General features: G+C 39.3%; 1 protein-coding gene across 1 annotated transcript; it reads left to right on the top strand.

The window, feature by feature from the left end:
- The first annotated feature begins 11,018 nt into the window (after window positions 1–11,018).
- Window positions 11,019–13,444, top strand: LOC149266599 (uncharacterized). Its single transcript, XM_089408778.1, has 3 exons — window positions 11,019–11,777; window positions 11,853–12,571; window positions 12,769–13,444. Exons 1-3 carry the CDS (start codon window positions 11,019–11,021, stop codon window positions 13,442–13,444), a joined length of 2,154 nt encoding a protein of 717 aa, XP_089264904.1.
- The last annotated feature ends 644 nt before the right edge of the window (window positions 13,445–14,088 follow it).

Raw genomic sequence — 14,088 nt, 5'->3', positions numbered from 1 at the left:
CTAGCTTTTTAGCTTTTTAGCTTTTTAACTTTTGTTAGCTTTTTAGTTTTGTCTTTTCTAGTTTTTTTGTTTTGTCATTTTTAAGCTTGCATAAAAAAAAGAAAAAACTAAAAACCAAGCATATGTTTGTTCGTTTCAAGCTTGTAAAAACATTCAAACCCACACCGCGCATAGTTCCCCCATGGTTCAAGCTCGTTAAAAAATGAACCCACCATAAATAACCTTTGTGATTGCCATGCTATCATCCTTTTGAGCCTTGGTTGTGTTCCTCTCACCACCTCCATTCTTTTGGTCGATCATATGCTTCCACTTGGTTGTTTACCATTTTTAGGAACAGCTACAATGAGTGGTCTTGTTAGCCAACCTCTTCCTAGAAATCACCATTTTTGAGAAGTTCCAAGCTTACCCGGAAACAGTTGCTACCCTAAGCACCACTCGTTCCTTAAAAAACGAGCCTTCTTTAAACCCTTTTCAGACTCATTAAATATGAAAAGATTGTCGAGAAATTGGCCTTTCCAGCTCGTTAAAGTAATTGTAAGCTCCATTCCTCCTGTATATTTTAATCTTTTTCGAACATGAGGGATTGTCTCACAAAAAAAATAAAGCGCTTGTCTTTTTCGGCTCGTTAAAGTGATCGAAAAGTCATCCCTTTTGTATTATTTTAATCTTTTTCGAACTTAAGGGATTATACTACGAAAAGGAACTGTTGGAGTTTCATTTTCTTCCCTTTTCAAACTCCTTAAACATGAAAATGACCGAGTTATCCTTGTCATTAAACTCGTTAAAACAATAGCGACAAACTTGTCCACCCAGACAAGAACGAATTTCACTGTCGCTAGACTCACTAAAACATAGCGACAGGTTTGCCCGAAGGGAAAATTATATAACAAGCATATGTTATCCTCCTCAAGCTTGACAAAAATAAGGAGGTACTGGTCATCAATGACTGGGGAAAAAGGGAAGAAAACTTGAAAAATTTATGGTAGCAGGTCGCTCTTGAACATGACATTTTCACTCCATCACCATGATTGAGTTGGGTTGGGTTATTCCGTTCACCGGTCACTTCACCATTGGTCTTTCACACCATCCATATTTTGGGCTTAATGCTACTAATTCATCTTAGTGTCGTCGATATGTTCAAGAGAAGTCATTCAGTCGAGAATTCACCATCCAGTTAATGCCTCATCCACTGCAATACCTTTGACCTTCATTTTTCATGACCGCCATTCCTGAACCTTGTATCGATAAATCGTTTTCACCTCCAGAAAATTATTTGCCTTGTTTCGTGTCATAGATGTGGGATACATTAAGGCCCTCCTACGACGAGTCACTTCTTGTCGACGTCAGCACATTATCCAAGAAATTGACTTAGAAACAACCTGTTTCATTACTTTGAAGCTTGCATGCCTCAATGGCAAGTTTCTCACTTCTGGCGACAAGTTGACATCAATGGCCTTTCATCGAAGGATTTTGCATGGTGTTCAACATCGGATCATATATTCACACCACATGAATTGTACTGTAGTACCTTGAGGGTCATCATCATTATCGGTGATTCCTGTCATGTCTGTTAACAACTTACATTATTGGCTGGTAATCAGGTGATGTCTTTCCATGTTCGACTTCATAACATCTTTTCACATGGATCGACTTGTACATTGGGCGAAGATTGAACGAGTTTGAAGACCCTGGATCTAGTTTCATCCATCTAGGCTACGATATATTCAAGGATATAAAGACATCAAATGTACACAGAAGCTGCACAGATGGTCATCCAAGCCAGGGAAGATGACTCTACATTTGAAATATCACCAGTCTGCAACTAGAGACGATTATCTGTTCTATGTACATGAAATGAATTTATAAAGTTGAGCATGGGAATGCCCACCTCATCTAGATCATGAAAAATTATATTATGATGATGTATTGTATTGTATCTTATACATGTCACCTTCCAATTTCGAAACCTCGGATCCTCATGATAAAGCATTTCACCCGACATCAAAGATTTATGACTTCATGCTTTAGGGGGCAACTGTTATAAACATATTTGGGCACTTCAACCCCAATCTTATATGTCGATAAACTAGGGCTCTTCAAACCCTAAAAGTTTTGTTTCATACCCTAAAAGATCATGGTCAACTGATTACATCATTCCCCAAAAGTTTGACCTAAAAACCATCCAGAATTGGCATAAACTGAACCATACTGACTATTACACTAGCCTGGTGTGATGCATACTGAGTGATACACTGCTCAGGTGAAATGCATACTGTTTGGGCCTTCTATAGGATGCGATGAGTGAGGATGGACAAATTTCTAGGACAGTTTGCTAAGTGGATACTCATAGAATCTTCTAGAAACTTCCCTTCTAACACTTGCCTCTCTGAATTCACCCAATGATGAGTAAGAGATCTGAACTTCAGTTATATCCCCTCTTGTGGAACCAAATGTAACAAGTGGAATGACACTAATCAAACCCCAGAGATGAGTCACACCCTTGCACACATCTATAAATGGATCCCTCATCTAAGAGATCTGGAGGCTGGAATGTTGTGAATTGCAAGGAAGTGCTGATAATTTGTATTTGAGAAAGAGAATTGTATTGTTGGTTTGATCTTGCTATTTCATGAGGTGAAGAGGGCTTCATGCTAGGAGGATGATGCTGGATCATGCAACTGGGTTGTAATTCTCCCTTCTATTTAATAAAGTTCTTCGAGTTTTCTTCCATATAACTGTGCAATTGTGAATGTTATTATATGTGAATGCCATTGTATGTTCATTATATTTCTGATTTCGTAATGATTATGATATAATAGATCAATATGCTTTGACGATTCTTTGTTACTGTGTTCCTACAAGTACTCTCCAAGCGGGAAAAGTACAGAGAGGAGTTGCAAGCTCTGTCAAGGGGGAGAGAGATCAAGCAAGGAGTTAAGTGGAAGATCCAAGTTGGTTCATTTGTCTTTCTCTTATCTATTATACATAGAATAAATCACGAATTTATTTAAAACTGATGTTTCTAGGGTAGCTGCCAAACCTAGAGGGCTAGTCGATCAAAAAGCCACTAGTTTTCCCAGAAACACCTTGTTGGGGAATGTGTAGAGACCGAACCATCTTCCTTTGAGGAAGTAGTGCAGCAGCCAGTTTGGGTTGATGCTATGGTGGAGGAGTATGACTCCATAGTTCGGAATAGTGTTTTGGATGTTGTTCCAAGACCGGAGAACAAGTCAGTTGTGAGTTCCCGTTGGCTTTACAAGGTAAAGCATGCTACTGATGGTAGTGTGGAGAAACATAAGGCAAGGTTTGTTACCTGTGGTTTCTCACAGGTCGATGGGATTGGCTATGATGAGACTTTTTCTCCTATAGCAAGGTACTCATCTATCATACAGATGTTGGCACTATCAGCATAGATGAGTTGGAAGATCCATCAAATGGATGTGAAGACTACATTCATCAATGGCAAGATTGAGGAAAAGGTGTACATAGAGTAGCCAGAAGGATTTGAAACCTTTGATCATGAGTCACATGTGTGCCGACTCAAGAGAGCTTTGTACGGGCTGAAGAAAGCACCTCATGCTTGGTACACCAGGATCGACAACTACTTCACCGGGTTGGGCTTCACAAAGAGTGAAGCGAATGCGAACTTGTACCACATCATGGTGGAAGGTAAGAAGTTGATCATTGTTCTTCATGTTGATGATATTATATTGACAAGTGATGATTAGTTGATCATGTCTTGCAAGGAGGACCTTGCAAGAGAGTTCGAGATGAAAGACATGGGTCTCATGCACTACTTTCTAGGCATGGAAGTGTGGCAGAAGGATGGGGAAGTGTTTGTGTCTCAAGGAAAGTATTCCAATGAGATACTCAGGAGATTCCACATGGAGAAGTGAAAGCCCATGCAGACTCCTCTAGCAGGTAACTGGAGGAAGGAGGATGCTACTTAAGGAGAAGTTGTAGAGGCTACTATGTATTAGAAGCTTGTGGGTTCATTGATGTATTTAGTGAACACACGACCAAATTTGTGCTTTGCTTGAACCAGCTGAGTCAAGCTATGGTTCAGCCTACCAAGCTGTTTTGGAAGGCAACGAAGCATGTTTTGAGATACCTCAAAGGAACATCTCAATATGGATTATGGTACAGATGGTGAGAGGGAGTGAAGATACAGGGCTTCACAGATGCATATTGGGAGGGAATCCATCAGATCAAAAGAGAACATCAGGAGGAATTTTCAACCTTGGTTCAGCTTCAATTTCTTGGTACAATAGGAAAAAGAGGTCAGTTGCACTTAGCTCAGTAGAGGTTGAATACATGGCTGCAAGTCAACCAACATGTGAGGCCATTTGGATGCGGAAAATTCTAGTTGGTTTGTTTGATCAAAGGATGGATCCAACTGTGATCTATTGTGATAATCAGAGTTGTATCAAACTCTCTAAGAATCTAGTATTTCATGATAGGTCCAAGCACATAGACATTTGGTATCATCATCTCAGAGATTGTGTGGTGAAGAGGATCATGTTGTTGCAATATATTTCGACCGAGGAGCAAGATGCTGACATTTTGACTAAGGCATTTTCAAATTGTAAATTCAAGTTCCACAGAGATAGGATCGAGGTGAGAGATAATCCCTTTCTTGTTGAGAGGGAGTGTTGAAAATAACAACAAGAAATTATAAAAATAGAAATGCTAAAAATAGCATTTCTATAGATAGCGTTTCAGGATATATTCCAATTTTGATTTGTCCTTGAATCAAAATTCGAATTTAGTCTTAACATCTATTTGAAAAATAATTAATTAATTCATCTTGAGTTAACTAGTTAGATAAAATCAAACATGAAGTCTTTGTGAAGACATGCAATAGTTATCCCTTTGATTGAAGAAGTTATCCCTTAATTAAGGAGATAAGGATGAGTTGTATTTGAGTTGTAATTAGTTAGCTCAATTAACGGAGTTAAGTCTAGTTAAATTAGTTCCAAACAGTTTGTGGAACTAATTGTGAGTTCAGTCAGTTAATGAATGCATGCATGCAACTAGTGTTCTCCAGATAACTGAATATTCTATCATAAATAACTCATGCATGTCAGTTCATACAAAGACCCAGTTGAGATTAAAGGTAGGGACAATGTACTATCAGTTGCTAGAATATTCCCATGTGAATATCTCTTGCATGTAGAAGGAATTCATTCCTTGATGACTGCGCAATTACTATAGAGGTCAGAGCAGTGTGTGAGGTGATTGTTACACAGGTTACAGCTGGAGAACCTACGAGAAACTGCGAAAGGAAATAGGAGGCTTTGAGGACTGAAGGAAGGCATATGTGTTTTATATTATGTCTATGAGAGTAGTGAGGGATTATACTGAGAGTTGGATAGCTTGAGAGCTAAAGCTTTGTGTAATCCTGATATATTTCCACTTGTATGATAATACATATAGCGGGGTTTTTAGCTGAGGCTTTCTCCATAGTATTCTTTAGTGTTTCATGTGTGATTGTTTCTTCTTATCTGTTATATGTGTTCTGTTTGATCTTTCTCAAATCGATTAGGATTCCACAAGTTTGATTGTAGAACTAGATTAAGTATTTTGCTTTAGTACATTACATAAGCAGATTAATCTACGGTGAGAATTTCTACAAGGAGAGTGTTTCTATGGATTTTGTAGGAGGTCTTCCATTGTAAAAAATAGGTCATCATTATTGTATGTAGTTGTGGATAGGTTTAGAAAAATCAGCCTTTTTATGCCATGTAAAAATAAAATTACAGTCAAAAAAACTGCTCAGTTATTCTTTCAGAATGTATGGGTGCATTTTGGATTAACCACATCCATTGTTAGTGATCAATATTCTTGCTTTGTTGGGAATTTTTGGTCAAGCTCGTGGGGATTCATGGACACCAAATTGAAAAAGAGTACAACATTTCATCCACAAACAAATGGTCAAACAGAGGTGGTGAACAGGACAGTGATACATCTTCTTCGTGGGTATTGTAGCAAGAATCATCAGATGTGGGATTAACATTTGCAATATATTCAACATGCTCACAACTAGGCCAAGAACTCTTCAACTCAAACATCGCCATTTGAAGCATGTTTGGGATACTTGACTAAGTCTCCTTTGGATTTCATTTTTGGGAAATATGTTGCTATTGATGGTCATAGTGACATAGACAAAGCAACAAGGTTCATTGAACAAATCCAATTGGTACACTAAAGAGTTCAAGAACAACTTGAAAATAGAAAAGGCAAGCAAAAAGCAAGGCACGACAATCATCATGTAGATCACAAGTTCCAAGTCGGTGATGAAGTTTGGATTCACATTAGAAAAGAGACGGTCCAAGGAGAAGGTAAAAATGTAAAACCAATTATATATTGTCCATTCGGAATTTTGGAAAAGATTGGTAACAATGCCTTCAGGTTGGATTTGCCTTCATATATGCAAATTTATGCTACTGTTAATGTTGAGAATTTAAGGTTGTATGAGCCTCCTTTGATTGAAGATCAAGGAGAAAATGTCCAAATTCCTTCCATTGAGGATTTTTCTCCTGAATATCTTGATGAAATACAACAAGACACCATTCTTGGCAAAAGAACAAGGTCTTCAAAACGAGGGAATGTGGATTACTTTCGAGTGGAGCTCAAGGGAACAAATCCTTCAAAGGAAAAATGGATCGAGATTAGAAAGGTGAGGGAACTATACCATCACCTACTGGACAATTGAAAGTGATCTTTTGGGGTCCAAAAGGATTCCAGTGTGAAGGAGTGATGAGGTGCTCAAAAATATCTCAAAATTCAAAGTTTTTGGATTAGTGTGGAACCTGTACGACGTGTATTTCTCATCATCCTAAATCCGTCACAACTTGTTTCGCATGAAATAGACACTGTATGCTCCCAGAATCATGTTCTGTTCACTTTCCCAAACAATGGAAATTTTGAAAAAATTGACAACCCAGTCAGCAGTCTGTATTGCTAACATGTTGCCAAATGGGCAGGTGTATGTGGTGGGTTGACTTGTCAACAGGCTTAGTGAATTTTGTTGTGCCAAGTGGCATAGTTTCATTGGTGCAATCTAACGTATTATTATTGGTTGGTTGGTGGACAACCATAAGCTAACACGTGGCTTAGCCAGAGGCCGCCACATGGCACCTTGGGGGCCACCAAAATTATGGGTCAAGCCCATGTAGAGGCAGTAAGGGTCGAACCCATGACCAACAACAACTGAGAAAAGCTAACAACCAGTGCGTCATTCAATTTAGTTCTTAACCGTAAAGAAATCTATGCATATTTGAAGTTTATTAATGCACCATCTGGGGGTAGGGCCAACTTGTGGGGGTCAGCCCTTGGTCGCACCACCAGCACACGACCACCGGCGGAGAGAAGAAGGTGGGCTCGACTGGAGGGGGTGGGTCATTGGCCTTAGCCCTAGGCACATCACCCCCCATGTGCCCAAACATTTCGGACTTAAGGCCTTAGAGGCCGAATTAAGGTGCCCACAATTTGCACCGATTTTTGGGAAAAATGGCACCCCATTATCATATTCTGGGGTGAAATTTTGGGTTAGGTGCTAGATTTTGGGGAGTTTGTAGAGCGAATAGCAGCCAAACTTGGGAAAATCATAATTTGATGAGTTTTTTACCAAATCGGGAGAAAAAAGAGGCTACATAGGCATTTTTGGGCATTCTAGAGCCATTGGAATAGGTTTCAGAGCTTTTTGAGAATTATAAACTGATGTATTCACATTTTTTACCATAATAGAGAGGGCCAAGCCATTGGAAGCCGGACCAAGGAGACGTAGCCCAAGAGGGGTGAACTCCTTCATCATGTGTTGTTGTGATACTGTTTACGGTGATGTTTATGTCTGTTATATGCTAATGTTCAGTCATTTGTTTATGTTAATTTGCACATAAACATTACATAAAAGCACTCAAAAAACCATGTTTAAACTTTGAAATAATTTCATAAATCCTCAAGCACATATAATATATTTTGAAAAGGATTTTTAGCACAACAAAACTAATTTTCCAAATAATATCATTGATTAGCCAAAAAAACTATCTTGTTTTCTCTTGTATATTTTATACTTCTACCGATATATTACATTTTCATCAGGTGAGTAACCATAAAGGTTAACTATAAGTTATCCTTTTGAAATCTTCTCAAAAACTATAAGTTATACCAGCAGTGGTCATTGCAGCTCAATAAGGAAATTGAAAATTATTATTTTCTAACCAGAGGTAGCATAATCAACATCAACAATTAGGTCAAATCAAGGTACTGGAAATCAATAATATATGATACACCTCTCATGCAAATAAAAATTGAAAGCACCATAATTTCAAGCACAAACAAATTTCTATATGTAGAAATGAGAGAAGGTAGACCAAAGATTTCTCGAAAGGAACGAATGTACAACATGCATATATTTGACTTCAATTACTAAAAATCTAAGAAAATGAATTATAAGATAAAGAAAACACATGTACCTCTTCAAATGTGGGGAACCTTGAACCAAATATGTTATGCCATTAAATGATTTCAAGGTCACACTTACAACTGGTGATGAGAATGGTTTTTTAAATGCACAAATTTAGAATATCGTTCCTCTATATTCAATCACTTTATAAATGCATTCTATTATCAAACCAAAAAAGAAGAAAAAAAAACTATTGGGATTTCCAAAGAAATAAATAATATAAAGCCTTCTCTCAGCGTGGAAACACAAGGCCTTGCTCTTGAAATAGGAATTAAGGAGAAAATGCATATTTAGATAGAAAAATTTAAAGTTCATACACCTAAGGTGTTTATTAGTGTTTCAAAGACTCAGTCAACAAGGATCTAAGATTGTTAATGTTAGGTCCCTCTACTACTAGTGTAACCCCTTATTGTTATTAGTAAAACCCCCTTATTATATTGTTGTGCCCATGTAGTCCGATATTGTTATTATTGTGTCCCATAGAAGCCAACTATTGTTATTATTGTGCCCTTACATTATTATTGTTATGTCGGCTCTAGTTATATTATGACCCCTTAGACTCCTATATATAGAAAGAATGTCTTGTCATTTGTATTAGCCAAGAATTGTTCATTTGTGTAATGTAAAGGAGCTTTCCCCCTCGAAGAGGCTTATTTATAAGGCATCGATCTATCTTTTCTATCTTTCTATGAGCTGGTTTCATAACATTTGGTATCAGACCTTTGGATTCTAGGGTTTCACTGCTCCAAACAGGTCATTGTGGCATTTTCAATATAAATTATTTTATATGATGTTTTAGAAGCTAAAACAAAAACCCATTTGAGCCGAAATCATTTTGAAAATTAGGTCTGAATTTCAGAGCTTGTCTCACTACATTTTCATAGATATGATATGAGGAAGTTAGGGTTTTTGCTGACACCCAAATTACATTCCAAACATGTGACCTAGGTAAAATTGTCATAACTTTTGTTCTGAGCATCATATTGAAATTTCGTCAGAATTTCAAAAAGAGGATGGCCTGTAATTTTCTATATATTAGTTTCAAGTACTAAGGTTGAAACAATGACATGTGGAACTTTGTACAAGTGTGCGCTACGGAACTAATCTATAATCAGGTTACTGTGGGATATTTGACATAACTCTTCCTTGCAAAATCCAATCTTGATCATACTTGCGGGGTTAGAAAGAGAATGTAGAGGGCTACTGCAGAATGCAATTTTAGAACTTGGAGATATGAAATTATAGAGTTACAGTTGTTTCAAAATTGAGCTCCTAAAATCAAGAAAAGGCGATATGCGGAATTTTGATGGAAAGGATCCAGTAAATTGGATACTACGAGTGGAGCAATATTTTGATCTACATGAGGTGAAACTATTACAAAAGGTACGTATTAGATCTTCATATTTAGAACCAAATCAATTTTTATGGTATGAAGGGCTTTGTTCTCGTAAACCACTTGTTATGTGGTCAATTTTCACGAAGGAAATGATAGAACATTATGAGGATACAAAGAGAAACACCTTCTTTAGCCAATTGATAAATATCAAACAAAAGTGTTCAATGACAGAGCACATTGAGGACTTTCAAAAATTGAATATAAGGGAAAATGATATTCCAGAGAAGCAGAGGATTGATGTCTCCATAGGGACTTTAAAGGATAACATTCAACATGAGGTTCGTCTTTGGGAACCCGATTCAATGGAGAATGCATTCAGGTTGGCAAGAAAAGTGGAAAGAAAAATTATGGCAAAAAGGAAGTATACCCTTCACAACTATAAAGATGGAAGTGTTGCTTCTCCTAGCCTTCCACAACCTACAAGGTTGACACCACAACAACTAGAAGAAAAAAGAGCAAAAGGGCTTTGTTACAATTGTGATAACAAATACATTAAAGGTCATAAGTGTGCTGAGAAGAAATTATTTTACATTGATTGTGAAGAAGAGGAAGAAAATGATCAATAAATGTTAAAAGAAGAGGATATACACCAAGAACCAACCCCAGAGAAAGAATAAATGAATCCGACCATATCTTGTAAAGGATTGACAAGAATTACCACTCCTCAAACTCTCAAGATAAAAGGACATATCAAGAAGAAAAATGTTCAAGAAGTGAAAGATCACATCGAGCATCAAGAAATGAATCCGACCATATCTTGTAAAGAATTGGTAAGAATAACCACTCCTCAAACTCTCAATATAGAAGGTCATATTAAGAAGAAAAAGGTTCAAGAAGTGAAATATCACATCGAGAAAGTAGAAATGAATCCGACCTATCTTGTAATGCATTGGCCAGAATTGCCACTCCTCAAACTATTAAGATAGAAGGACATATGAAGAAGAAAAATGTTCAAGAAGCGAATGATCACATCGAGCATCAAGAAATGAATCTGACCATAACTTGTAATGCATTGGAAGAAATTACATAATAACCATTACATGTGCTCAATTGATTCATAAGAGGTTTAGGCTCTGCAACTAGGGTTTCTGCAAGACTCTGCAACAACGCAGACTGGCTATTCTCTGCTTCCTCAGGACGCCCGCCTACCTCATCATGATAGCATTCCCTTGGTTTAATCAGTGCGGCAATGGATTTCCCTCCCCTTCTTCTAATCATGAGCCTCCAACACAACCACACACTCCGCCCTCTAGGCTAGAACAAGAAGATGTGGACAAAAGAGAGTCCCCACTGCAAGATAAGACAAATGCTTCAACTAGCCAGTCAGACAAGCACAACGAAATACCAGAAGGAAAAATAGGGCAACAGGAAACGCCCAAGGTTACTTCAAAGACATGCAAACCCATAGCAGCTGAAAGGCCCAAGATAGAACTTCCCAGCCATAGAATCAATGGGCAAATCCAGTATATGAAGGACCATGTGCTCATTGGAAAATTTATTGGATTCGGGCTAACAGAAAAAGCTTTGCAAGGATGGATCTCTGCCAAATGGAAACCCAAGGGTCATGTCACCCTGCAGCTAGGACTGAAGGGGTTCTTCACTGTGATCTTCATTTGCATCGAAGATAGGAATAGAATCATGGATGAAGGGCCCTATTTTTTCAACTCTGCGGGTTTGTATTTAAGGGAATGGGTAGAGATATTTAACCTAGACAAGGAGGACTTCAGCTGGGCACCAGTATGGATCCGGATGTACTCACCCCCGTTGGAATACTGGGATGAAGATTCGCTCAAAGACATTGGAAAAGGGCTGGGGGAGTTTATAAAAATGGCGGAAGAAACGAAGCTGCGCAGATACACTTCCTATGCCCGTATCTGTGTTTTCATGTGCCTGGACAAAGCCCTTCCGGACTCGGTAAGTCTCTTCCATGATGACTATGAATGGATTCAACCCTTGGATTATGAACATGTACCCTTCCACTGTCGTAAGTGTCATGCTCATGGGCATCTCTTTCGAGATTGCCCTCTAAATGCCAAACCCCAAACCTCTGATCCCTCAGACAAGCCGGCCCATGATGGCTTCACCAAAGTCGCAAATCGCAAAAGATCGCACAAAAAACCCTCCTCAGGGAAAAAACCCCAGCAGGACGCTGCCTCCATTCCCTCCACAAGCAACAGCTTTGAGGTTCTTGCTAAAACCTCAGAAGATCAACCTCTGAACTCGGTGCCCAACCCTCCGCTTATCATCTCTTCCGCAATCCCCCCTCCTTCTGGTTCCTCTCCCATCCCCCTGCCCCCTAATGACATCAATGGGACTCCTGAGGAGGCCAGAAAGGTCTCGGAATGGAAAGCAAATGATATGGATGTTGACGGTTTCCCCAGTCAATCCTTGAGCTTAGCAATCACTTCAGATGAAAAGAGCCAGACGCAACAAATGGACGAAGAACCGGAGAGTATTGATTTGGGAGGACTTGACATTCTCGAGCTTGAACAAGTATGTAGAAAGAAGGACTATGACAAGATTCCAGAGCATCAGCTCAGCACACTGGAAGTCATCATCTCCAGGGCTTACCAGCAACAACAATTGGGCATTCAGCCGGGTAGTCAATGGGATGGCGGCTTCCTTCTTAAAGACTCCAAAAAGTGTGGGAGAAGGACAGATCTCCAAAGAACTATAGCAATAGGGAAAATCTTGGTTGACTCAGGCAGGTATGCTAAGTTGACAAAGTACTACAAGCCCACCACTAGCAGTGAATCATGAAGCTCACTTCATGGAATTTAAGAGGGCTCAACAGCCCAGGGAAACTCAGAATGATAAAAAACATGATAAAGCAGGAGCTGCCCTAAATTTTCTTTCTTCAAGAAACGAAATGTAACAGTAACACTCTTGGAAACATTCTCTCCAGAGCATGGCCAGGTTGTCACTCGATAGCAGGGGATGCTTCGGGTGCCTCAGGGGGACTGGCAATTTCCTGGAACACGCAAGCTATAACGCTTTCAGACATTCATGCCTCCCATCACATTATTCAGGCTACTTTTCATATTATTGGCACCAACATCCATGGCCATCTCACCAACGTCTACTTCCCACAGGAAGCAGGCAACAAAATTGCTTTACTAAACACAATAGAAGCGCTTAATATCAATAGAGTCCATCCTCTTTGGATCATTGGAGGAGACTTCAACATGATCACCAAGCTAGAGGAAAAGCAAGGAGGCCGAGCCAAGCTGGAGCAGGAAAATGGCCACTTTAAAGAATTCATCCAAAACAATTTGTTAATTGATCTGCAATTCTGCAATGGCACGCACACTTGGAGCAATCGCAGGGCTGGGAGGCAACAAATAGCTTCTAAACTAGACAGATTCCTCATTTCTGATAACGCGGTGCATCTTGGAGGCGACATAGCAGCATCAATTCTCCCTTATTCAGGTTCTGATCATTGGCCTATCTCCCTCCATTGGCAAAGACCAGGCAACGCTACCAGGCGACCATTCCGCTTCGAAGCATTCTGGCTCACCCATCCCGCCTTCAAAGATCTCATTAGATCTACCTGGAACAACTTCCCTTCACCAGAGGGATAAAAAATGTTCAACTTCAATAGAGACTCAAATTTACTAAATCCCAAATCAAGCATTGGAATCAAGAGACTTTCAGTAATATTTTCCAGGCGCAACATGATCTAAACAAAGAAATGAGAGAGCTCCATCAACATATAATCACAGAGGGATACAAGGAAGGGACTTTGGCACAGGAACAATGCATCCACAATTAATTGGAGGAGAGGAGAAAGTAGGAGGAAATTCTCTGGAAGCAGAAATCTAGGATCAGATGGCTGAAAGAAGGAGAAAGGAACACTAAATTCTTCCACCGAACCACAATTCAGAGAAGAATGCACAACACCATCTCTTTCATTCAGAAGCAAGGAGGGGAAAGAGTGGAAAATCATGCAGAGATCGAGCAGGAGTTTATAATTCACTTCCAGCAGGTTCATCAAGAACCCCAAACAGATAGACGACTTGCTATAGAAAAAATCATTAAAAATGTGCCAAAAATCATCACAGAAGAACACAACGAACTCCTTCTACGCCTAATTTCGCCACAGGAGGTGGATGCAGCAATGAACCAGCTCAAGGAGGGAAAAGCCCCTGGCCCGGACGGCTTCACTACTACTTTCTTCCACTCTTTCTGGGATCTGATAAAAGAGGAGGTCTGGCTAGTGGTGGAG

Source organism: Pinus tabuliformis, chromosome 6 (assembly GCF_031772625.1).
Source record: "Pinus tabuliformis cultivar Carrire ecotype Pingquan chromosome 6, CPIR1, whole genome shotgun sequence".
In the NCBI taxonomy this organism is placed as follows: Eukaryota; Viridiplantae; Streptophyta; class Pinopsida; order Pinales; family Pinaceae; genus Pinus; species Pinus tabuliformis.
This window is presented reverse-complemented; position numbering and strand designations above follow the sequence as displayed.